General features: G+C 37.0%; 2 protein-coding genes across 6 annotated transcripts in view; one reads left to right on the top strand and one right to left on the bottom strand.

Annotated features, from left to right (window-relative positions):
• The window catches only part of LOC108708949 (rho GTPase-activating protein 6), a 145512-nt gene that overhangs the window by 74011 nt on the left and 45312 nt on the right, over window positions 1-26189 (bottom strand). The window lies entirely within an intron of this gene.
• amelx.S (amelogenin X-linked S homeolog) lies at window positions 5214-19142 on the top strand. 4 transcript variants are annotated; one of them, XM_041582960.1, is made up of 6 exons: window positions 5214-5263; window positions 11798-11868; window positions 12980-13027; window positions 14629-14673; window positions 16130-16531; window positions 18989-19142. In XM_041582960.1, exons 2-6 carry the CDS (start codon window positions 11815-11817, stop codon window positions 18992-18994), a joined length of 555 nt encoding a protein of 184 aa, XP_041438894.1. In that variant the 5' UTR covers window positions 5214-5263; window positions 11798-11814; the 3' UTR covers window positions 18995-19142.

The following is a 26189-nucleotide window of genomic DNA, read 5'->3' as shown; positions in this document are numbered from 1 at the left end:
CTGGTACAGAAGCCCAAAACATAATGTTCAACATTTCTGCCTTACTTCTTTAGTTAAGCTTTAGTTCTCCTTTAGTCACCAAAGAAGGCCAGATCTAAACTCTTTGATAATATTACATGCATACATTTCTGCAAGTAGCTTGAAGAATCATCCTATGGTTGCACTGGTTTGCACCAGGTACTCCTGTGTATTCACGGGCTGCAGAACATGTTTTCACTATATAAAAATGTGTATCTCTTAAAGTATTGTTTTCACAAAGCTCTTTCAATTTAGTTTGGATCTGTTGAGTTTGCTACTGGATTTCATTCTACATGGGGGGGTTATTTATCAAAATCAAAATTTTTCTGATTATTTTATTTAAAAAGTCAGACTAAACTAGAATCCAGGATTTGATCTTTTTTTTTATTAAAAAAGCTTAATTTAATCGAATTGGGGAAAATCTCAATAACATTGACCAAAAACCTGAAGCTTACGTTTTTTCTCCCCAAATCACTTTTTTTCGGGCTTTTACCAAAAAGGCAGACTTTTTTGGATTTTTGCCCCAAAAGCCAGAAAAGCAGGAAATAGTTGGATTTTGGGGCTAATTCTAGCACAGACCACAGAAATTTCCAAATAGGAACCTCTCCCATTGACTTATATACAACCTTGGCAGGTCTGAGATGGCGGATTTCGCCAGTCTGGCACACATTCAGACTTTAATAAGTAAACCCCTGAGAATCAGAAACAAGCACCAAATGAAACAGTCATAATTCAGCTGTTTTTATGACAGACGAGACCAATACTTTTTTGTCAGGGTAAATGATGTTTTAAAGGCATTGCCATTCGTTTGCACATTGACATTAATGCGTTAAGTTTACAGATGTTAGTTCTGAACAATGCCCACCATTTTCCCATTTCATATTGTTTGCAAAATGGTCAAAAAAATACTTGGAGGGGCTACATAAATGCCACTGGATGTGGAATAATTCTGGTGTAAAGTGATTGATCCAGGTGCACAAAAGAGAAAATCAGTTGAAATCCACGTATAGGGTTTATTTTGAATTTATGGAGACATCACTCAGCGCTTCATTCGCTCCACCTCCACATTTTTTTAAAACAGATCACCCACAATACTATCCATCATGCATAAAAGTATTTTCAGAGTTATGTAAGGAGACATGTGTTGTGAACTCCTAAAAGCAGAATTCATAGGTTTATCTACTAATTGTAGCTAATCAATTTTATATAAACTTCTGGCTTAGTACTATGTGTGACTAAGCTAAAAACTGTTGTTACCCCTATGTTAAAACTGCTCATCATTTTGGACCATATACAGTTCTGAGTATTTGTTCTGTTGTTATTTCTTTGGGAATTGCAGGTAGGCTGAATCTGAATAGATGGTGTCTGTCTGACTATCTTATTTTAAAAAAAAAAAAACAATTTGCCCATAACATGACACACAATGCACTGCAAATGTCTGCCATTTCCCAGCAGAGGATTTAGGTTAATTTACACAACCAAGTAAATATATATCCGCCCCCTGAATAGAACTTTAGATTTGGTAATATTATCCATGTGTCTCATGTAATCTAAGGGAGATTGGCCGGAGCAACAAAAACAGTTGGATTCTATTTCCTTTTTATATTACTTTAGAAAAATGAAGAGAACTAAACCTTAAAAATGAATAAGACTAGGAATGCCATATTTCATATACTGAGCCAGCCTAAAGGTTTAGCATATCTACAGTAGTAGTGATCTAGGCCATCAAAGTTGTTACAGGAGTTCCTCATATTGGATTTTGTTAGGAGTGTCAGTGACACCTACATGCTCAGTGGGCTTTGAGCAGCTGTTGAGAAGCTCAGCTTAGGGGTCTTCACAAATCATCACTCAGAAAATTAGGTTTGCCTGTCACAGAAGCTGATGCTACAGGACTGATTATGAAATTTTGATGCTAATTGTGGTGGTTTCTGAGCTGCCATGTACCAATAATCAGAATTATTTACTAATCCAAAATTATGTGACATTTATTTGATTAATATTCAGTATATTGTGAGTCCGTCCCCAAGCTCAGTAACTAAGAGCAGAACAGAGCATGTGCAGTGAATGAGCAGAAGAGAAGGTGGGGAGCTAATTGGGGCAGGTACAGATCTGCTAATGGGCTGATGTTCCATTGGCCTGGTATAGAAGCCCAAAACATAATGTACAAATTTCAGCCCTACTTCTTTATTTAAGCTATAGTTTTCCTTTAAGGAGAGGAGAGTTGTTTTTTGATACATGAGATATAAATCTGTTGCACTGAAGTGTGTTATGAAATCCAATTATCACTGGAAATTGAGCAGTTTTAGAGCAAAGCGATTGCTCCACATGTGCACGGTAATCATAGCTCGGATATCAATGGCACTTGTAATATGTTCAATGCTGAACCACTTGAACACAACCAAGTGAAGGGTGTGCCACCCCTTCATTCCCAGGTGCAGGCTGGGAATGAAGTTGCAGATTTTATTCAATTTATTAACAGGTCTATACATGGCATTTGGCTAAAATATTTATTAAAATATTATTACTTTAACAATATTACTTTACCCATGAAGTATCTAATAACATGTTATTTTATCCCAATACTGTAAATACTCATTTACAATTGTGGTGAAAAATGCAATTTTTTTTATTTTTTTGCATCTTTGCACTTTTGCCCTTTACTATTTTCATGATAAGCTTATAGGTGCAACCTTTCTACTTGAAAAACAGAGTACAAAAAGTGTATATATTTTAACACTGGCAATGCTCCCTGGTGTTGAATAATATGTGGGCAGGACATGGGTATCCCCTGTTATGCTGCTACCTTGTGTGTCATTCAGGACATGCAGTCGGGGCAATATCAGGGGGCAGTCATTGGAAAAGAGCCCTATACATACTGTCACTAGAGATGTCGCGAACTGTTCGCCGGCGAACTTGTTCGCGCGAACATCGGGTGTTCGCGCTCGCCGGAAGTTCGCGAACGTCGCGCAACGTTCGCCATTTTGGGTTCGCCATTGTTGGCGCTTTTTTTTGCCCTCTCACCCCAGACCAGCAGGTACATGGCAGCCAATCAGGAAGCTCTCCCCTGGACCACTCCCCTTCCCTATAAAAACCGAAGCCCTGCAGCGTTTTTTCACTCTGCCTGTGTGTGCTGAAGAGATAGTGTAGGGAGAGAGCTGCTGCCTGTTAGTGATTTCAGGGACAGTTGAAAGTTTGCTGGCTAGTAATCGTTTTGATACTGCTCTGTTATTGGAGGGACAGAAGTCTGCAGGGGTTTGAGGGACATTTAAGCTTAGGTAGCTTTGCTGGCTAGTAATCTACCTTCTACTGCAGTGCTCTGTATGTAGCTGCAGTGGGCAGCTGTCCTGCTTCTGATCTCATCTGCTGACTGCTGCAATAACAGTAGTCCTTGTAAGGACTGCTTTTATTTATTTTTTGTTGTTTTACTACTACTACTACTACTACTACTACTATAAGAGCCCAGTGCTATTAGTCTAGCAGTGTTGGGGAGTGGGACTGGTGTGCTAATCTGCTGCTCCTAGTAGTTCAGCAGCACCAACTTTAATTTTTTTTTTTTAATATTCATTTTTTTTTTATTTTACTTTTTTTTATTTTACTACCGCTGTAGTAGTGTATAAGTTGACCTTTTAGGCATTATTTGCCCTGTAGGCATTATTTGCACACTGTTTTCTTCAACCCGCCATCGAGCTGTGTGACCTTGTTCACATTCTGTCTAAATATCCATAATATTACCGTCTCCAGAAAAAACACCGGAGTCACTTTTTTCAAGCAGCCATAATATATTTTACGTAATCCGTATCCACCGCTGTAGTAGTGTATACGTTGGCCTTGTAGGCATTATTTGCACACTGTTTTCTTCAACCCGCCATCGAGCTGTGTGACCTTGTTCCCATTCTGTCTAAATATCCATAATATTACCGTCTCCAGAAAAACACCGGAGTCACTTTTTTCAAGCAGCATTCATATATTTTACGTAATCCGTATCCACCGCTGTAGTAGTGTATACGTTGGCCTTGTAGGCATTATTTGCACACTGTTTTCTTCAACCCGCCATCGAGCTGTGTGACCTTGTTCCCATTCTGTCTAAATATCCATAATATTACCGTCTCCAGAAAAAACACCGGAGTCACTTTTTTTGGCAAAAAATGACTATTTTCAGCATTTATGTGGCATATTTTTTCTGGCAACTGTGCTTCAGTGGCTGCAACCAAAAAAACTGGGCAAACAATGTCTACAAGGTCAACGTATGGCGAAAAATTACTATTTTCAGCATTTATATGGCATATTTTTTCTGGCAACTGTGCTTCAGTGGCTGCGTCCAAAAAAACTGGGCAAACAATGTCTACAAGGTCAACGTATGGCGAAAAATGACTATTTTCAGCATTTATATGGCATATTTTTTCTGGCAACTGTGCTTCAGTGGCTGCGTCCAAAAAAACTGGGCAAACAATGCCTACAAGGTCAACGTATGGCAGTTGTTTAAAGAGAACAGTAGATTACTAGCCAGCAAAGCTACCTAAGCTAAAATGTCCCTCAAATCCCTGCAGACTTCTGTCCCTCCAATACAGAGCAGTATCAAGCAGATTACTAGCCAGCAAACTTACTATCATCTGTCCCTGAAATCACTAACAGCTCTCCCCCTACACTATCTCTTCCAAGCACACACAGGCAGATTTTTCAGATACATTTTTGCCCTTGATCCCCCTCTGGCATGCCACTGTCCAGGTCGTTGCACCCTTTAAACAACTTTAAAATCATTTTTCTGGCCAGAAATGTCTTTTCTAGATGTTAAAGTTCGCCTTCCCATTGAAGTCTATGGGGTTCGCGAACCGTTCGCGAACCGCTCGCGTTTTTGCGCAAGTTCGCGAATATGTTCGCGAACTTTTTTTCCGACGTTCGCTACATCCCTAACTGTCACCCAAATGCAGGCATAAAGAACATGGCTCACTATGAAAACTGTCTAAAAGGCAGAGAGCAGCTTGCAGTCCGATGTGTTCCCTGTATGTGGGAGGCACTTATGTCTGTTCCGTTGGTAAACCCTATAAAGTTTCTCTTCCACAAAATGCCCCTTCGTATGGGAGCGGAATGACTTTTAACTATAGTTTCCCTTTAAAATAGCTTAGCTCTGAATTCAAATGTTGCAATATTTGCTATTTTGCTTATAGCTTCCTGTTTTCTCCATATAAATGAAAACATATTATTTGGCAAGTGAAACTGCGCTGTGTTAGCAAATCCACATTGGGAGGTGAGTAAATCACTGGGTACAGGTTGGCTGAAATGCAGTTTTTGTTTTTCCTTTTACAGTAATGGCACATGCTATTTAAGAGAGGTATAATATTTTAAGTAAACATAGCATTTTCATTTAATTGGATAGTAAATATGCTGACATCTTATGCCCCTGCATTTTCCCTTCTGAATGGTGATTGGCTGCATGAGAGATACAGAATGATTTAAATGTTATGCTTCCAGGGACTTGCATAGCATACCTTCCACATGCTCTGCAGTAACCAGTTCAGCCAAAGGTAAGAACATTATTTACAATACTCAGCAACAACGGGGATTCAGTCCAATAAGAAAACTGAATGCCAGTGTTTTCTTCTTACTAATCTAATACTTAAGCCCTCTCCTATTTGGTTTGCTTTGCTATTAAAGGAACTTAATTCCAAAAGTAACCCAAAGGAAATGAATGTCCTGCAAGGGAAGTAAAAGAAACATGTGATAATGGCAATATATTTCCAACACTACAATTGAAATGACTTGAATTAAAAATTTAAAATTCAACGAACCCATTGCATTGGCAAGCTGACTGACTTCACAGATATTTCGACAACGTGACCACACACAGGGAAGACAAAATGTCCTTAATAAGATGAAATTGTAATGAAGAGCGGGAGTTGTAAGTTCAGGTTGGTAGACGACTACATGCATGTGCTGGAGCAGACCAATGGTTGGCCAATCTTTCAACTGGTGCACCACAGTTTTGTTGACAAAATATTCAGTAGATAAGATAAGCTTATAGAATTTGATTTGATTGAGATTAAGCCAGCTGTATAATAAATCCGTGTGCAACCAGGTTGAAAAAAGTATGTCCTTTGATGTCAAAGTCCCAATATATTTTGGCCTATAATCTCCCTAATGGAACATACTGATTATCTGTTCCATAAACACATGCCAAGATATTTAAATAACATAGGAAAGAAAAGTGCCTAAAAGGCATTTTACCAAGAGAGGCAAACAACTACCCCTGGTAAATTTCAAATTTCCTGCTATTAAAACAGAAATCAGGCTATAATTTTATTGGACAGTGTACATCTGTGTCCTCTGTACTAGCCATGCAACCCCACCTCGCCCTGCTTGTAGTGCAAAAGATACGGGTGGGTGGTGGCTGGATTGGGTGTGATGACTTAAGAGGAAGTAAATCTAGAATCGTTCCTAGCTAAATTTGATTTCTTAAGGAGAAGCCAATTATGGAGCTAGTATTTCAATTATGAAAGCTAAACAAGGAATTCAGAGAAATGTAACCTACTCCATATTGGGTAGATAAGTATATTTCCAGTGAACAGATAATGCCCCTGCATAATGATCTCCTGCGTATTTGTAAGCACTCTATCAAGAAGTACCGTGGGCCTCTGTGTTTTTGAGTGAAGAGAAGTGGGTCCTAGGGTCTAGGATAGAGATTAAACTCACTGGGGAGGGAACCTAACAAATTGGCATCCCCTGTGATTAACCATTTCCTTTTGCATTAACTTGGATTTATATAAAATTATAAAATCTGAATTTTTAGTGGAAAAAAACCCTCAAATTTTTCAAGATTTATTATACCCCAAGGATGCAAAAACCCGCCATCTTAGATTTGCTGAGGTTGTATATAAGTCAATGGGAGAGGCCTCTATCCTATTTGATAGTTTCTGTGGTCTACGCTGGAATTAGCCCAAAAATCCAACTTTTTATGGCTTTTCTAGCAAAAATCCAAACTTTTCGGGAAAAAGCCTGAAAAAATTGTATGATTTGGGTTTATCCCCGATGTGATTAAAACAAGCTTTTTTTTAATAATAGAGATAAGATCAAATTGTGGATTTTAGTATGGTCTGACTTTTTTTAAATAAAATATCAGACAAATGTGGATTTTGATAAATAAGGGCCATAATATGACCTGAAAGCAGGACACAACATTTACTACACTGTAGGATCTTTATATTTTTACTAGAGACTATTCAATACATTTTTCAGAGTTGCATCATTTGTACAGAAGAAGAAAACAGTTTTGCACATTCCCAAGAGAGCTGGCCTTATTCACACTTCACCTCAGTCACTTGTTTCTCTTGCATTCTTCACCACCTACTCAATTCCACATGCCTGCATCTGGTGAAATAATAGTCTTAAGGCAGCTTTCATTTAAAAAAAAAAAAGCTTCTCTACACTCTGAGCTCTAAGGTAAATTAAGACCTAAATATGTAAACAAATGTAACTAAAAGGCGTTTTTATTAATGCAAAAAGTGATGTTGCTAAAAGAAATCGGCGATTCATTTTGAATTGTCTACTAGAATTTAAAAATGAAGGCAAGTGCCTGCTTTGTTAATACAGTACTGGCAACTGCATTTGTACATCTCAAACCTATTTTAGTAAATGAGCTCTTAGGATTGGGAGATTATTGTGCCAATAAAACTATATATATTATATTACATATATTAAATCTATGATGCAATGCTTTGCATAGGGTAAGGGCAAATTAAGAGGGACTACATTGAGGACATATTAAAGCATTAATAATATCTTCCAACATTTGGAAAATAGAAATAGGGACAAACATATCTCTGCACAGCAAACTGTTTATGGCCACACACCCTAATTACCATGTCCATTTTGCAAACTTTGGCAGGTTATGAAGTTTGAGGGCCATATTTTATGTGTTATAACAGTTTTTCGAATGAACGTGAAATTGGTCTTTTAACTGCTAGTTTCAATTCTCCCAAGAGATTGGCTTATCTTAAATAGTTACAATTGTATCTTTGCTTATCTTAAATTGTTACAAGTGCAGATACTAAGTATTCTGGGCTCTCTGACAAAAAGCCTCTTATTTAATTAACTTTCAGTAACTTTGTATCTTTTTCTTGCATCATCAAAGAGATCAAAGAGAAAATATGGACTTTTTTATAAAAATCCAGGACTGCGGGCTGAGCTGTCAGAATCGGAACTGTCCTGTAGAAAACTTGACAGTTGGGAGGCATGACATCAAGTAGCACTTTAACCCGCTGGGCTTGTAAAATACTACCCAAGTGGTAACCTCTGCTGTGGAGCTGATTTCCATCAACAGAGACTGGGGGCACATTTACTAAAGGGAAAAATTTACCAAAATGTCAATTCTCAACAACGTTGACTATTTACTAAATGGCGAAAAAGACAATTCACTAGCAAAAAGAACTAGAGAACTTTTGCACCATTTCGCCAGGTGAATTTTCGATCAGGTGAACGATCGTTAATCCACAAATTTATGAAAGTGTGAACTTTCCAATGTGTTACCCTTTTTTGCCAAAGTCTACTTCATCTGGTTCTACCTGATTATTAAGATGAAGCTACATCCTCAAATGTAACTAAATATATGTTATTTATGCTTTTGGTGGGCTGATTTTTAGGACAATAGAGGTTCTCGTTTATCTTTATTTTGCTTCCTTGGACATTTTTAACCAACATCACTAATAAAGACATACATACATTCATATGAAATATGCATAATAATTTACTCCACTGTCATTTCCCAGGAACATCTGAGTACTGGGATGTTTTCTGAACAAAGATTTTTAGTGAAGCAGTATTCAGTTGTATGAAATTAAATCATATGTGAAAAACTGGCTGTGCAAAAATTTTGGTACCCTTGTAATTTAGCTAATTTGAATGAATGTAACTGCTCAATACTGATAACTGGCAACACCAAATTGGTTTGATTAGTTTATTAAGCCTTGAACTTCATAGGCAGGTTTGTCCAATCATGAGAAAAGATATTTAAGGTGGCCATTTGCAAATTCTGCTTCTGTTTGACTCTCAAAATATCTGAAAACAAAGATAGTTCAGTGTCATGGTTTATGCAGGGGTCCCCAACTCTTTTTTACCCATAAGCCACACACAAGTATAAAATAAGCAACACAAGCATGCAAAAAGTTCCTGAGGTTTCAAAATAAGGGCTGTGATTGGGTATTGGTAGCCCCTATTTCGACTTGCAGCCCACAGCAGACTCTTTTTTTTTTTTTTTTTTTACATTTTCCTTAAGAATCTGTATATTGAATAATACACACTGAAACATTTGAAATATTCATTCTGAGTGTCCATGCTGTCCATATACATTTTGGAAGTAGGAACTTTTACAAAATTGCTCTGTATCTTCATATGTAACAAACTGTTACTGTTGAATTCTGATGAAGAGTAAGGGCAGAATGATCTTCAACTGCTACTGCTCATTCTCTGACTTTTTCCCTCACATATAAGCACAGCATTCATAATGTTTGCCGACAATTCATACTATGGCAAAAGTATGGAAGAGGGGCATGCAAAGAACACCAGAATCCAGTAAGCACTTAAATAAAAAGCTTATTTAAAGTGATACTGACACTAAATAACGCCTCTTAAAAATATTAATATACAGTAAAATGTACATATAGGTCATGTTGATCTCTGATAAGACTACTTTTGTAAGTGTTACTTGAAGTTCTTAAACCTGTCTGTTTTGCCAACTTAACCTGTCAGTTATATTCTCCAATTGCAATTGACTGCTGCTGCACAAATATCGTTACATACAGTAGTTAAATTGGGTTAAAAAAAAAGACCAATGTCCATCAAGTTCAACCCCTCCAAATGAAACCCAGCATCCATACACACACTCACACTGACCCCTCTATACACTCATATGAACTGCACACGCCAATATCTATATTAATTGTAGATTTTAGGATCACAATAGCCTTGGTTATTATACTTGTTCAACAAATCATCCAAGCCACTCTTAAAGGTATTAACAGAATCAGCCATCACAGCATTATCTGGTAGTGCATTCCACAACCTCGTTATCTTCACTGAGAAGTACCACCTATGTTGCTTCAAATTAAAGTTTTATTTCTCTAGTCTAAATCTGTGGCCTCTGGTGTGGTGATCCTCTTTATGGGTAAAAAGGTCCCCTACTAATTGTCTATAATGTCCTCTAATGTACTTGTAAAGTGTAATCATGTCCCCTCGCAAGCATCTTTTTTCCAGAGAAAACAAACCCAACATTGACAGTCTACCCTCATAATTTAAGTCTTCCATCCCTCTAACCAATTTAGTTGCACGTCTCTGCACTCTCTCCAGCTCATTTATATTCCTCTTAAGGACTGGAGTCCAAAACTGCACTGCATACTCCAGATGAGGCCTTACCAGGGACCTATAAAGAGGCATAATTATGTTTTCATCCCTTGAGTTAATGCCCTTTTTTATGCAAGACATTTTATTTACTTTAGTAGCCACAGAATGACACTGCCTGGAATTAGATAAGTTGTTAGTTACAAAACCAAAACTGCAATACCCTTTTTCATCTCGATTCTCGCCTTAAAATCACGTATTTTCTTACCCACCTCAACACGAACACGCCTGTTGAACCTCAAAGGTTTTGTTTTGTGGCAACGCTCCTTATTTACAGTACATACATATTTATTAAACAGCATTTTAAAGACAAAACAAATATGGCAGGTGCCTCATAAGGGAACATGGGGACCAGATAGTTAATGTAAAAACATCAGGCAAATACAGTACTTTATGACAAAATTATAAATGGCATGCAAATACAATGTTATTATGATAGATGTAAAAAAAGGCTTAATTTCTGGTGTAAGTGCAGTTAGGCATCTGTTATCTGGAAACCCATTATCCACAAGGCCATCTTCCATAGACTCCATTTTGTCCAAATCCATTTTTTTAAAAATGATTTGCTTTTTCTCTGTAATAATAAAACAGTACCTTGCACTTGATACAAACTAAGTTTGAATGAATCATTATTGGAAGCTGAATCAGCCTATTGGGTTTATTTATTTATTGTTTAAATTATTTTCTAGTAGATTTCAGGTATGTAGCTCTTAAAGAAATAGGGACAGCATACACAGAAGTTATCTAAACTTGAAGATACCCTTTAAAAGTCACATAAATCAACATTTATGCGTAGTACTTGTTAATAAATAAAATAGGAGAATAGTTTGCGTAGCGCGACACATTTTTTTTGACCATGCCCATTTTTGTAAACACACCCCCTACTTACCATGTTAATTGTACAAAATTTGGCAGGTTATGAAAGTTTGAACACATTTCTATGTTTTTTTTTCCAGTTATTACAGTTTTGCTAATGAAGGTGACTTGCCCTTTAAGCTGTGAGTCTAACTTTTCCCAAGGGACCTGTTATCTTATATTGTTACAATTACTTATTTGCTTATCTGAAATTGTTACAAAAGTTTCCAAGTGCACCTGGTGGCTGTTTTGGGCTCTCTGCCAAAAGCCAATTAAGTTAGAAACATTGTTTCTTTTTCTGGCTGTTCAGTGCAGAGAAAAACGTGACTTTCCAGTGCAAATGAGGGACTGCAGGTTGAGCTGTCAAAAGAGGGACTGTCCCTCTAAAAACAGGACAGTTGGAAGGTATGGAATAGGTAAAGGGTCTGAAGGCTCTGTATCGATGTTTTGTCTTATGAATGTTGAGAAGCAGCATCATACTATCATCTAATGATATATTAAGTCTTGCACCGACTACTGTATTTATTTCTAAGAACAGACCAGCTGACCAAGACAATGAGGCCATTGGTAATGCTAACAGCTCTCATTGGAGCAGCCTTTTCTCTTCCTGTAAGTATTCACAATTCTGTTAATTTGACATTACATTTGGGAATGTATAAAATGCAATATATGTTATTGTGAAAGATGTATATTGATATATTTGTTAAAAACATAATGATCTCCATTCAGCTACTGTATATTTTTAGTTTCTAGCAATACAACTGGACGATCTATAATCTATGCCTAATGCTTTTAGTAGATTTTCATTCCAACATGTTAAAAAAGGTTTTCTTCAGAGGAAAAAAAAAGAAAGCGGCATAATCTGTTATAATAATCTTTACTGATGTTTCGCTATTTGTATGATGACAGCTGGTCAACCTGTTTAATGAGGTGGAACAGCAGCTGCCAAATTCTAGCCTCTGGGCTGCAAAAAAATTATGTTCCCATTCTAGATGTTATTTGATGATAAATACATAAAGGATTGCAAAGATGGTAGAAATGAAGAGGAAAATGAAAGCATCACACAATAACTTGCCATCAAATTCTACTGCAAATTTATATCCATAATAAAAAAAACATGTATAGACACTGGGAAATATTAAAAATAGAAGGTAAAAAGACAAAATGTGAATAATATAGTGAATAAAGTACCCCCTCTTGTAAAATATAAGGATATTATAAGTTACCGAGGAGTTTCATGACCATATAAAAGCACGAGGCTGAAGGCCGAGTGTTTTTATACAGGTCATGGAACTCCGAGGTAACTTATAATATCCTCATATTTTGCAACTGGGGGTACTTTATTAATTATAATACACAAATTTCAATGAGTCATGTGACAGAAATGACATCAGAACTCACCGTTTATAACTGATGACATCAGAACTCACCGTTTATAAGGATATAATTTACAGGATATTCATAGCTTTTGTGTATTATAAAGAAATACATTTGGGGCATAAAGCCATATGAACTGTATATAGGAGGAGGTTAACATATATTTATGGCTTTGGGAGCATTTACTTTAGCCATAATGAAAGTGAGAAACAAAAATGGCATACATTGTACAAAAAATATTTATTGAACAAATCGACTTTTATTTATGATGTATTTTGGAAGGAAATGTACATTTTTGGTCCTTATCAAATGTTTTAATTTATTAATACATATGAATTTGCAGCTTCCGCCACAACCACAGCATCCTGGGTATGTAAACTTCAGTTATGAGGTCAGTCGCACATGTTTACATCTTTCCATCTATATTTCTAGCCTTTTCAAGTATTTATGTGTCACATCCTTTTCCATTCATTGCCAGAAAGGTGGCTTAATGTCCTTGTTCAGAATTGTGCATTGTGCTTCTCTCGTATAACACCCACAGGATTGCCTTGGCAACTTATTGCATATTTGCGCTTTGCTATTGTTTGTTTACTGGACTGCCTGGTATACAGTCATGTCCCTTTATGAAATCTGGGAATGGGTGCCACATATATCTATCTATCTATCTATCTATCTATCTATCTATCTATCTAGTTAATGTTTTTAGATTTGTAGTAGATTCTGTTTCATGAATTAAATTACCAGAAATTTCAGTATATATACAGTATCAATTTTAAATGACAAACCAACAAATATAGCCTTCTGTTTGCAAGTTACACACAGTCAATGTTACCCATATATTAATAGCTTACACATTCTGTGCATTGTCATTGACTTAATAAAATTGGAAATGGATGAATTCCTGCACCCAGTTGCCACCTTATACATGGCTGTGAATGATTTATTTTCTTGCAGTTTGCAACCTGCCCCCTTTTGTAAATAAGCCCAAAGGTGCATATTATGTAAAGGGGGATCTAAATTCAAAAATGAATTCATGTAACCTTACTCATGGTTCTAAAACTTGTTTCAATTTACATTCATTTTCTATTTTTAGTGGTTTCTGAGATACAGTATTTGCATTTTTAGACTACTAAAGCCTAACTTCTGGCTCAACTGAGACTAAGGGGCAGATTTATCAAGGGTCAAATTTCGAATAAAAAAGTTTTTTTTTCAGGGGGGAATAGGCGGTTTTTGTTCTAATTCGAATCATATTCGATTCAAAGTTTTTTCTAAAAAAAAAATTATATTTTTCGAAGTTCAACAATTTACTCCAAATAGGTTCTAGGAGGTCCCCCAAAGGCTAAAACAGCAATTTGGCAGGTTTTAGATGGCAAATGTTTGAAGTTTTAAACAGACAAATTTTTTAATAACTCAAATCAAATTTGGACTATTCCCTAGTCGAAGTACACAAAAAATATCTTGAAATTCAAATTGTTTTAATTCGAATTTTCACACTAGATAAATCTGCCCCTAAGAGTTAACTGAATACAGAAAATACAGTTGGGCTTCAGGGCTTTTAAAGAGGAACTATACCCCAGAACATTGCAGGTCTCTACAAAAATATAGCACATAAAAAGCTCATTTGTAAAACAAAGATTCATCTCAATTAACCATTTTCATAAACATGAGCTTTTATTGTAATAAGTGCCAATAATTCTAAATAGTACTAAGCACCGTCCCCTGATTCATACGATTCTTTGTGCTCACACACAAACCAGGCTACTTCAGCCAATGAGTTGAAAGTTTTTTTTTCCACACTTCTTGTTACATTTAGAGCTGCATTTCCTCTGAGGTCATTGTTAAAGGGCAATATTTGCTGACCACTCAGTTTACACCAATTTATTTTGAGGGTTTAGATGCCCTTTAAATAACTAGTCACTCTGTGGCTAATCAACAAATGTATACTGTATGTACTGTATAACAATCATGAATCATTTGTTTTTTTTATCTAAGATATTATCACCTATAAAATGGTACCAATCTATGATGAAAAATCAGGTAAGAATTAGGCAGGGGCATGCGTATAATATCTGTAATTCTAAAGGGTAAACTTCAGGTCTGCATTCTGCTTTTCTTAGTATAAGGGTCTACAGACTTGACTACATTCTAGGGTTTCATTGGGATGAAACTGTGCCGCTTTGCTTCTATCTCATTATTATTGCACAAGGGCAACTTTCAGTATTTCCAGGCAGAGGGCACTGATTTTTGAGCACCTCCAACTGGCTAGAGCTGAACTGAGCCCACATGCAGTTCATTGGGTATGTGCCGCTAATTCCCATAAAAATAAATAGGTCTGTTCATGTTAACTGTTTAGCACAAAAAAATAAAATTACTTTGGTTTCATATTAAAAATACAGGTGCAGTGAACCGTTATACAGAAACCTATTATCCATAAATATCCAAACTAAGGGAAGGCCATCTACCTAGAGTCTATTTTATCCATTTTTATTCGTACCTTGCACTTGATCCTAACTAACCTGCATGAAACTATATTGGTGGCAAGCAATCCATTTGGGTTTATTACATTTTTAACTAAAGCCTAAATAAAACTAAATAAAGAAGTAGGCTAGAAATGTTGTACATTATGTTTTGGGTTTCAGCCCAAGGCAACCACAGCCCATTAGCAGGGAAGATCTGTGTCTCCAAAGATGCCCCAGTAGTTCCTCATCTTTTTTTCTGCTGATTCACTGCACATGCTCTGTGCTGATGTCAGTTACTGAGCTTAGGGACCGGCTAAAAATATACAGTACACATAGAATATAAATGTCACAATATAAGGCTGATTAGTAATTAATACAGATAATTACTACATGGCAGCACAGAAACCAGTGCAACTAGCATCGGAATTTAATAATCAGCCCTGTAGCATCAGCTTATATTACAGACAAACCTCATTTTCTACTTGTAAATTTGCGACAACCCCTAAGCTTAGCTTCTCAACAGCTGCTCAGAGCCCACTGAGCAAGTGAGTGTCGCAGACACTTTCCAAGATGGTGGCCCCCTGTGACAAGATTGAACTCCTGGATCATTATTGCTATTGAGAAGCTGAAACTTTAGGCTGGTGCAATAAGTTAAGTATATAAAATATGGCATTTTTATCCATATTCATTTTTAGGGTTTAGTTCTCCTTTAAGGTTTGGAGATCCAAATTACAGAAATTCTGGAAATACCCAGGTCTCACACTTTCTAGATAATATCTCCCATACCTGAATATATGCAAGGTTTAAAGTCAAGTATGCATAGTATCTGTACATGGACTGCTATTTGATTATTAGCTTGCAGTCCAGGGACGTTCTTCCTACAGCACTTTCATCCCTGATCTGCAGTAAAGTCTTTTAAATAACCTTGCAAACATGTTTTTATTTACAAATATTATAAGATTGGCATAGGTCATTCGTGTGAAATGTTTAAAAAAACAAAAGACAACCTTAATTCTTTTTATATTTTTTCCCAGTATCCAAATTATGGCTATGAACCTGTGTCTGGTTGGCTTCAGAGCCCTATGATACCAGTGCCGCCTATGATGCAACAGCAACAGCTCCCAAGTCAGAATGCAGTTCCAAAACTGCCATCTCATCACCCATTGCTGATACCTCAACAGCCACTTGTACCTGTACCCGTTCATCATCCTCTAATTCCTCTGACACCCCAACATACACATCAGCTCAAGCCCATATATCTGTTCAATTCTGATGGTCAGTATCCAACAAATACTCAGCTGTTAGAGCCCTCCAAACCTGACCATGAGAGCCAGAATGGGCAGCCTACGTTCCCATTACATCCACTGCCACCACTTGTTGAAGAAAGGCCCCAGGAACCATGGCAAGAAGCAGGAAATGATAAGCAAGAGGAACTGGTAAATATATTTTGATTAAAACAAGTAAAGCCTTAGAGCTGTGTAAATTAAAGGAGCACAGCAAAGCAGCCCCCTGTCATATGTACCAACAATTGGAAAGATCATATAACATAACCAGAACTTCATGCAAACATTTCAAGAAATATATATTACAGCAGTGACACAGAAAACGTGCTAGGTCAGAATGTCAAGCTTCTAGCCTTCCACAAGTTATGAACTATAACATTGACAGCATGTTACATATTTCTTAAAGGGGCAGTATGTTCGACACAAGTTCATGATTTCAATGAATATTTATCAAAAGTCGAATTTAAGAGTCGTGAAATTTTTAAACTCTAATAAATTTGATTTTATTCTCAGTTTGAATGGTATGTTATTTGTGAAAAAATTCAAAGTCTAAAATTCGATCGAATAGTCCCGACCCGAAAACTCGAAACTAATCTAATTCTAATTGAGTTTTTCTCTGAAAAAAACCCTCGACTTTTGTGCATCAAATTTGAGACGCATCATTTTTTTCCCCTCCCATTGGAACAATTTGGCTTATAACTACTATTTACATCTTCAAATAGTTCAAGGGACCTCTGCCATTGACTTCTACATGAACTCAGCAGGTTTTGGGTGGAGAATAGTTCAATTAGAACTGTTTCCAGGGTCAAGATGTGATAAATCTCACATTCAAATTCAAGTTGGCGGTTTTACATTTTAATTTGTTTGAGTTCTGACCCAAAGCTTTTGGAAATTTTGAATTGAATTTACCATTCAAACCTTAGTAAATCTGTCCCTTATTGTCATTATGAAAAGTCTATGGTGTATGTATATTCCTTGAGTTAAACAGAGCAAACAGGCAATTTGAAGCTACTGCATATTTGCTTCTGTAACAGAAAGAGCCAACTTTTAGCTTGCAAATACACATTTAAAATGCCTCTGCCACAGCAACACAGCACAGAACGAAGCTTCTATTACATATTTCATTTTCAGCTGCAGATGAACACCTCATGGTTGAACCATAAAAACCTCAGAAACATATGTTTCTATTTTTTCATCCAGAAATAGAATGCCTTTAAAAAAAAAACTTTTGTAAGGACTAAGAAATAACAGCAAATCCACCCGCACTGCAGAACTTTTCAGATCACATGTGTATTCCTCATGACACTGAGAAAATGTTAACATATAATCAGTAACTTATTATGCTCCTTGATTGGAATGACTAAATAAAAGTTTTCTCTTGTTAAAGGGGAAACACAAATCAGCATTTAACTTCATGCTAGAGATGGTCATAATTGCAACCCACAATGCATTTCTATAATTGCAATTTTTAACATTAGAACATTTTTGTGGGTTCGATGTCCTGTCAAGGTTAGGTAACATAATCATTTCATTGAGTTGGAGCATATCTACTCCAGAGAATTATAGAAGCAGTGAAAAAAAAAATGAAAATCGATGGAAAAGACGGGACAAGGCAAAAAAAGGTTAAACACCCATACATAGGCAGTTTTCAAGTTATACAATCAAATGGACAGTTAGACAACAAATTGCAAATCCAGATGTGAAGGCATTGGCCAATAGATATGATTATCAAAAAGTAATTATGACATACAGTCTTGGGTTCCACATTACTTGTTATCAGATGCTATGAAGATGATTCCAAGCCCTTGTGAACAACGCAGTTAGATCATTCTTTGTACTCCTGATTAGTGATGGGCGAATTTCTCCCGTTTCGTGAATTTCCAGCAAAATTCCCGAAACGCCAAGAAATCGTGAAATCAGAAAGTTCCCGAAATTGTGAAATTTGCACGTTTTCACGAAAAAAAACGTGCAAATCACGTGCAAAAATGGTGAAATAAGAAGGATTCCACACAAAAATCTTGAAATTTGAAGGATTTCACTCAAAAATTTTGAAATTGGAAAGTTTTTACTAAAAAAATCGTGAAAATCGGACTTTCACTCAGAAATCGTGAAATTTGAAGGATTTCACTCAAAAATCATGAAATTTGAAGGTTTTCACTCAAAATTCGTGAAATTTGAAGGTTTTCACTACAAAATCATGAAAATCTGACATTTTCACAAAAAAATCGTGGAAATTGACGCCAGAGAGTTTTTACCAGCGAATTTTCACGGGAGATTCGCAAATTTAATCGCTGCGGTGAAACGTGCAAATTTGCCGCGAATTCATGCCAGCCGAATTTATTCGCCCATCACTACTCCTGATGAAAGTTTGTTTTCATTACAGTCTATACAAATTTCAGGTATAACAGCCAACCGTTCTGTTTAACATAACTTTTTTCTTTTAACCACAGCATTGAAACGTAATCCTTTTTATGAGTTTTCTTCCCTTTGATTTTAAACATGGTTAAGGGGCACTACTTTCATTCTCTTCTATTGCCTAAAGAGTTTCAGAGACTTGTTTACTCGAAAAAATATTCTCGACTTAAACATTTATTCTGCTCTTTTTTATAGGATTAGACCTCTTTGGATATCAGAAGGGAAGATTATTCTGTCTCCTGCACAACGGCAGAGTATTGTTTTTATTTTTCATGTTTAGCCTACTTTAACTGCATTGTAATAAAATCTAAAGAAAAACAAGAGGTAATAAACATAATTTGTTCTGAAAGTTTTCTTGTCTTTCTCACAAATCAGCTAATGATTTCAAACTTGCAAAACTGAGACCCTCCAAAGATCCAAAGACTATACTTTTTTGCTTTGTATGGTTTATGCAAAAGAAACATCAATCTTCCTTCTCTGTATAAACAAAGGTTTGCCCCATAAAATGTCTGAACTGCTGGCAGTGTAGAAATCTTTTCTTTTAGCGATCAAGTCTGTCCCTCTTGTGAAATTCTCACAATTCAGTGAGCACCTGCGAAGAAGCCGAGGAGGTGTTGTCACTAGTGATGAGCGACATTTTTCGCCAAGTTTCACAGTAAAAATGATGCCCATAGACTCTAATGGGTGAAAAAAATTGTCACTCTTCACAAAAAAACATTTTGTTTTCCATAGACTCCAATGCATTTTGGGGAATATTAGCTGTTTTGTGAATTTTCAGTGAAGCATTCAGATTCGTCCATCTCTAGTTGTCGCAATACTGGAATTTTTAAGTTTCTTTTGGTACACGCTGTATTTCTTCTCCATATGCTATACACAAAAAGAGAATTACAAGTACATTTTTCTATTAAAAAATAAAATAAAAATATCTATGATCGTTTTTCATATATCTGCAAAATTTCAATTAGGGGCAGATTCACATATGGTTGAATATCGAGGGTTAATTAACCCTCGATATTCGACTGCTGAATGTAAATCCTTCGACTTCGAATATCGAAGCTGAAGGATTTACCGCAATTACGATTAAATCCTTTGAATCGAACGATTCAAAGGATTTTAGTCTATCGATCGAACAATTTTTCTACGACCAAAAAAACATAGGAAAGCCTATGGGGACCTTCCCCATAGGCTAACATTGCACCTGGGTAGGTTTTAGGTGGCGAAGTAGGGGGTCGAAGTTTTTTTTTAAAGAGACAGTACTTCGACTATCAAATGGTCGAATAGTCGAACGATTTTTAGTTTGAATCGTTCGATTAGAAGTCGAAGTCGTGGTCGATGGTCGAAGTAGCCAATTTGATGGTCGAAGTAGCCAAAAAAAACATTCGAAATTCAAAGTTTTTTTTATTCTATTCCTTCACTCGAGCTAAGTAAATGGGCCCCCTAATGTCCCTTCTCCTTTTGATATCAACAAAAGGTGAATCAGTGCTCCTTCATCATATCCACAAAATGGGAATCATAGCTCTTGCTCCATATAACTACAAAAGGTGAAAAGGTGCTCCTTCTCCTTTTGATATCCACGATATATGAATAAATTCTCTAGATGACTTTTCCAAAAATTGATTTTCCTTCTTTTGAGTTGATGCAGGAAAAGAAAATGATCTACCTATAAAGAGTATCAATCCTGCTCTTGTATGTCTTATGCATAAAAACAAAAAATGCAAGCTTCTACTCTTGAGGACACGGACATGTGACATGGTCTCTTTTATGCAACATTAATTATAGATAAAACTTGTATATTACTAATATGCAGTGACCCGCAAACTGTGACTCGTACTGGCAGCTGTAGTGCAGAATGAGTGTGGACTAATTCATTAATAAATTGCTGAATTTAAAAGTAAGTGTTTCAAGTGTGGCTGCTGCATTTCCACAGCTCCCCATTTGTGTTGCCTGAATTGGGTCAGCACTACAGATGGAATATATAAGCATTAGACATCAATGCAATCAGTTGTGGAGCAACCTACAACAATGAGATTGTCTGTAGGGCTTCTTTGCCACACCTGGGGGCAAAAAAACGCTCCTGGTGTCTTTACTAGTGAGAGAGAGCGCAATTACGCTCTCAGCACTAGCGTTGCTGCCTGCCCCCTGGAAAGGTAAGCGGGCAGGGGGGGGGCGGCAGTACTGGAGCCGCCTCAGGTGGCTCTTTAGTAAGAAACGGCGCAGGTCACACCCAAAACACAGGACAGAATTTGATATGACTTGATTAGGAAGTCTGATTTCCATTATTGCACTGGCCTTACAACTCTACTATCTTTAGAAAATGTGTCGTTATACACTTATGATTCTATGCACTATTTTTTCATCTTCTAATTCTACTTGACATGTTTAAGTTGTTTAGATATAAGTTGTAAGTCTGAATACTCATCATTGGTCTATAGGTTTTTATAATTTTCAGCACTCCATAAAACCTAGACTTCTGGGATACAGTGCAATAAAACAAATAACAATCTCATGTCACTTTCCAAACAGTAAAAACTATTGCTTGTATATGAAATTTAGTCTTATCTTCCAGTAGAAAAATGTATTTGCCAAAAACTGACAGCTAAAAAATTGACAGATTGCTTTCCACAACCAAGGTCTCATCTGTGGTCAGAACACTGACAGGCATGAATCATGGTATTTTATTTAGTGCTTTTGCAATTTGTTCTCACAATTATTTTGCCAATGGCGTAAATCAATTCAGCTAGCTGATTAGAGAAGTGATTGAGTCACCACAGGAGGTAGGACCCATTTGTCTCCAGACAGTACTCACAGGCACTAGTTGGTTTCTTCCGTCAACCCAATTTTCCACCGCGATTAATTCAAATGATATTGCATCATTGTATGCCTCAAAAATGATGAGTCTAGGGCCACACAAGAATAATAACAAATTGTCTGACCTGGTCTTTCCATGTGTGGCGGGCAGCAGGTGTGCATACAGCATAATCTGAGTAAGATGTTAACCTAAGCCATATGTTTATGCTATTCTACAAAATCAGTAATGGAACACAAGATCTGCCTGAAGAAATGCTCAGCCATGATATAACAATTATCTTCAAAAGAGCAGAAGTATGCGCTTCAGTTGCTACTAATTGCAATAAACAATCCAATATAGCCTCCAGTTAAAGCATCATGGAAAGTTAACAAGCAATATAAACTATAGCTTTACTGGACGAGTATTGTTTTCCTATAGCAAAGTTATACCGTTATAACCTAGTTCATTAGATTTTTTTTTTTACTGCATTTTTCATTTCTCTAATGCTAAATATACAATCCATTAACTGCATTAGACGTGCTGACATGCATATCATACTATTTATCATCTGAAATAAAATTATAAGGACATGTAACAGCCCATATATATCATGTAAAATAATAGGCAAAAGAACTGAACATTCCTTTTAACAAAGATCTCAAATGGCAACAAGAAAGTTTGCATAAAAAACATAAATAATGTCACCAAGTTGAAAACATGATACAGACCTTCATTAGTCTGGGTGGTGTAAATATTTCACTGAGGCACCCAAAGTGTCACATTTAGGGTGGCAATAATGTATAAGAGAAGATTTAGCAAACCTGCATCACTTTCATTCATGTCCACATCTGGCACATAGTTACTTTGCTACAATTTGGCTTTAGAATAAATGATCACCAGAATGGCTCACAGTAGCAACTCAAACATTTACTAATCCAAGAATACAACAAATGTTCCAGTACACAGGCACCATATTGGCTATCTCAAAATGAGGAGGTTTAGAGGCAGTATATTGGGAACAGCTGTGTATGGATTTCATGTCTCTTGACAGAGATGATTCCATCTGGCTGTGGAATGCAGCTCCGTTGAAGTGCATTGCATGTTTACTGAAATATGAACACTGTGATCGCTAAATGGCTACTGAACTAAAATAAGTGCCACTGAGCCACTGTCACGATCAGCACCCAAAATCCAGAACCAATGCTAGGCTCCCTGGTCTCGGCTCTTGCTTCCGCCTTTAACAGCCGCCTTTCACCTCGGGAGGAGCCCTCGGCTAATTGGATGCTGCCAGGTCTTATAAAGAGAGGCGCCAAGCTAAGGGTTCTGGACGAGCAGAGGGGCACGATCATTAGCAAAGTCTTTTCGGCAGAAGGTCACAGTTCAAGGAGCAGACAGAAAAGTAGTCAAAACAGACCGGGTCGGTGTGGGCAGAGTACAAGCGGAGTCAAACAGGCAGAGGTCAAAGCCGGGTGATCAATCAAGAATAGTCAAATAGGCATGGGTCGGAATACAGATATCAGAATAGACGGTTTACCAGGCAGGGGATGGGATCACAGAAGTCAGCTTAGTCAGGCAGGCAGGGGTCAAAAACAGGTATCAGATATCAGGAACAAACGAAATAGCACCCAGGAACTCTAAGAGATAAACCTTATAAAGGGCAATGAGAAAATACAAAATGACCCTTTAAATATCTTTGAATTTCGCACCATTGCGCAAATGTGCCTATAAACCAAGGGGATGCACACCGCACACACCCTAAGAAACCGGCACACTGGAAGAAGAGGAGAGGTGAGGCGGGCATCCCCACCGATGGTGCAGCGGGCGTCCCCGCCAAACCACTAGACCACCAGGGTGAGTTGTTACAGCCACTTTCACAAGCAACGCCATTATTGTCCAGAGATAGAGTCACAGAACAAACCACATCTTTCCCAATTTTTAGATGTTAGGAACAAAATCATAGAAAAAGAACTGAAGAGTGCCAGAAGTACTGCAAAATGTCAAATATGTTTATGTCTAATTAAAAACTACATTTATTATGATTATAAACTATAGATACTACTGCAATTGCTGTGTAGGAAACATATCAGCATGACACAAATGTTCAAAGAGCCCAAATGCAGAAGTAAAGTCCAAAAGTTCTTACTATAAGCTTGACATTGGCTAAATCTTTCTTTCTTCCTATCCATATCTACATCTTAGATCTATATCTTATCTACATCTTCCCAAACATTTATCCCTCCAAAACAATATTGACTTTAAACATGAGATTCTTGTTAAAGCCGCGTGGGTCAATGCACAGGTCTGGTTCATATGATTATCTAAGCCCTAGTTTTCAATGATTGACATTAAACATGTAAGTCTCTGTAAAAAAAAAACCTAACAGAACCTAAAGGTATCATAATAATCTATAAATTGCTTACAGACTCTGAGATACTGACTATGATTAAACAGGAAAAAATCTAAATAGGCAATTTTCTATTTATCTTTGGAAATAGCAAGCACTGCATTATCCACATGCTTCAACCATATGGAACCTGCAAGGAAACTATTATATCAATGGTATCTAACCCTCCAATGTCCAGCAAAACGTTTCCCAGGCACATTTTGTAAAGAGAAATTAATGATACAGTATATAGTGGTACTGCCCAATGAAAACACTATGGGGCAGATTTACAAAAGGGACGAAGTGGTCGTCGCTAGCGAAAATTCGCCAGAAATCACATCCACAGGGACATCGTCAAATCGCCAAACAGTCGTAGACAACAATTCACTAGCAAAAGTGCAGTTTTGCGCCCTATCACCAGGCAAATTTTCACTCCAGCTACCGATCGTTACTCTGCAAATTCAATTGCGAATTTTACAGGATGTTACCTCTTTCACCAGAGTTTCCTTCACCACAGACGAACTGATAAGATGAAGCTACATCCTCCTCAATTTTATGTTAGTGAGATCATATCCTGTATGCTGGAAAGTCATAAAAGTTGTAAAAAAACGCTGGTGTTTTATCATATTTTAAAGCGGGATTGCCTTCAAAACATCCTAACTATTAAAAATGTTGGTGTTAACATTTCTTTCCAAACCATTTGAGGGACATGCCACATTTTTTTAGGGTGGACTAATGTCTAGGGTATTAGAGGATCTCTTTTGTATATAATATGCTTCTTTGGACATTTGTAATAATAAGTGGCCACTTCAAGCATTTGCACCGACATCTCTAATAAAAACATCTATACGACCTATATGTACCCAACCTATTCAAATTGACCTAATTGTAAGAGTACTAATGAAGTTTCGCTAAGCAGAAATGAGGGCTACCAAAAAATCGACATGAAATGCTTGTGCTGATGAATTAACTCTAATGAAACTTCGCCAGCATTTGGCTGCCCAGATGCATCTTTGCATTTTAGTGAATTAGCACAGTGGCAACGAATTTACACCTGGCGAAGTGGCGCAGTGTGGTGGATCGTTCTCTGGCGAAATTTGCCCTTTAGTGAATTTGCCCCTATACTGGAACTAATTTTCCTACAAATAACTGATGTAACCAAGACCCGTATGGATTCAACTGCAGAATTAGTGATCTTAAATGTCACCAACATTCCCTTGCAAAATGGATACTTGCCACATCTTACATTGCATACAATATATACAGCAAAAATTGATATTTTATTTTAACATTGTCCATTATATTCTCAGATGTCCCTAGCTCTTCTGTAATTTATTGTCCAGCCCCCTAAACTCTTTATCTTTCAAGCAATTGTGAGCAGGGCTCCTCTGATCCCATTTTTATTCTGTAACCTTTGTTATAACTCAAAATACAAAATGAAATTAGTTCTGCATGTAAAGCCCAGCAGATCCAGTCCAAGTAAACCCCAAGTGGCACAGCAACCTAAATTGTTTCATTGCAACATTAACCACTGTGGAAACATATAAAATATAACAGATCCTTTGCCAAATTCCTGTTTAGCACATGCTCAACAACAGGGCAAAGATAAATGTCCTGCTGCTGATATAGCAGCAGGACATAATGTATTTAAAATATTTCCTTTGAGACAAAACAAAACTAAATCTAAATATTTGTCACTGCACTTGCCTATAACTAAGTGTCCCAGTGTCACAAAACGCGTTAGGCATGAATAAAACTTTCATACTTTAATCTACTATCTACTATAAGCCTGACCTATGCATGACCTATCTGAGTGCCTTGCTCCAACATTTTGGGGTAATTTACTAACCTCCGAAAATTCGCCAGCCACGGCTTCGCTCACAACGCAACACTTTGCCAGGTGTAGATTCGCCAGGACAATGCTAATTCACTAAAATCCGAAGTTGCGTCCAATGGCGCCAAACACTGGCGAAGTTGCACTAGCATTACTGCGCCAAACAAAGCGAAGTTCCGCACGTTGCATACAGCGGGAAGTTAAAGTTGAATGGACGTATATGTTGCAGCAAATACATTACACTACACAAGCCTGGGAAACCTTAATAAAAGAAAATAGAGTTGTTATATTGCCCTACATATGAGCCCAGTGTATAATTTATGTGCCATATGTTAGGAAATGTAGGGGGGGGGAATTTTTTGCTCTTTTGCAGCCTATCACCCTGAAAAAA

Source organism: Xenopus laevis, chromosome 2S (assembly GCF_017654675.1).
Source record: "Xenopus laevis strain J_2021 chromosome 2S, Xenopus_laevis_v10.1, whole genome shotgun sequence".
Taxonomy (NCBI): domain Eukaryota; kingdom Metazoa; phylum Chordata; class Amphibia; order Anura; family Pipidae; genus Xenopus; species Xenopus laevis.
This window is presented reverse-complemented; position numbering and strand designations above follow the sequence as displayed.

Excerpts from the sequence above, each read along its gene's own strand:
- amelx.S (XM_041582959.1), top strand. The coding sequence starts at position 5,512 with ATGCTCTGCAGTAACCAGTTCAGCCAAAG. Across the intron at positions 5,541-11,792 it reads AGTAACCAGTTCAGCCAAAG|AACAGACCAGCTGACCAAGA; the intron begins GTAAGAACATTA and ends TTTATTTCTAAG. Across the intron at positions 11,869-12,979 it reads GAGCAGCCTTTTCTCTTCCT|CTTCCGCCACAACCACAGCA; the intron begins GTAAGTATTCAC and ends ATGAATTTGCAG.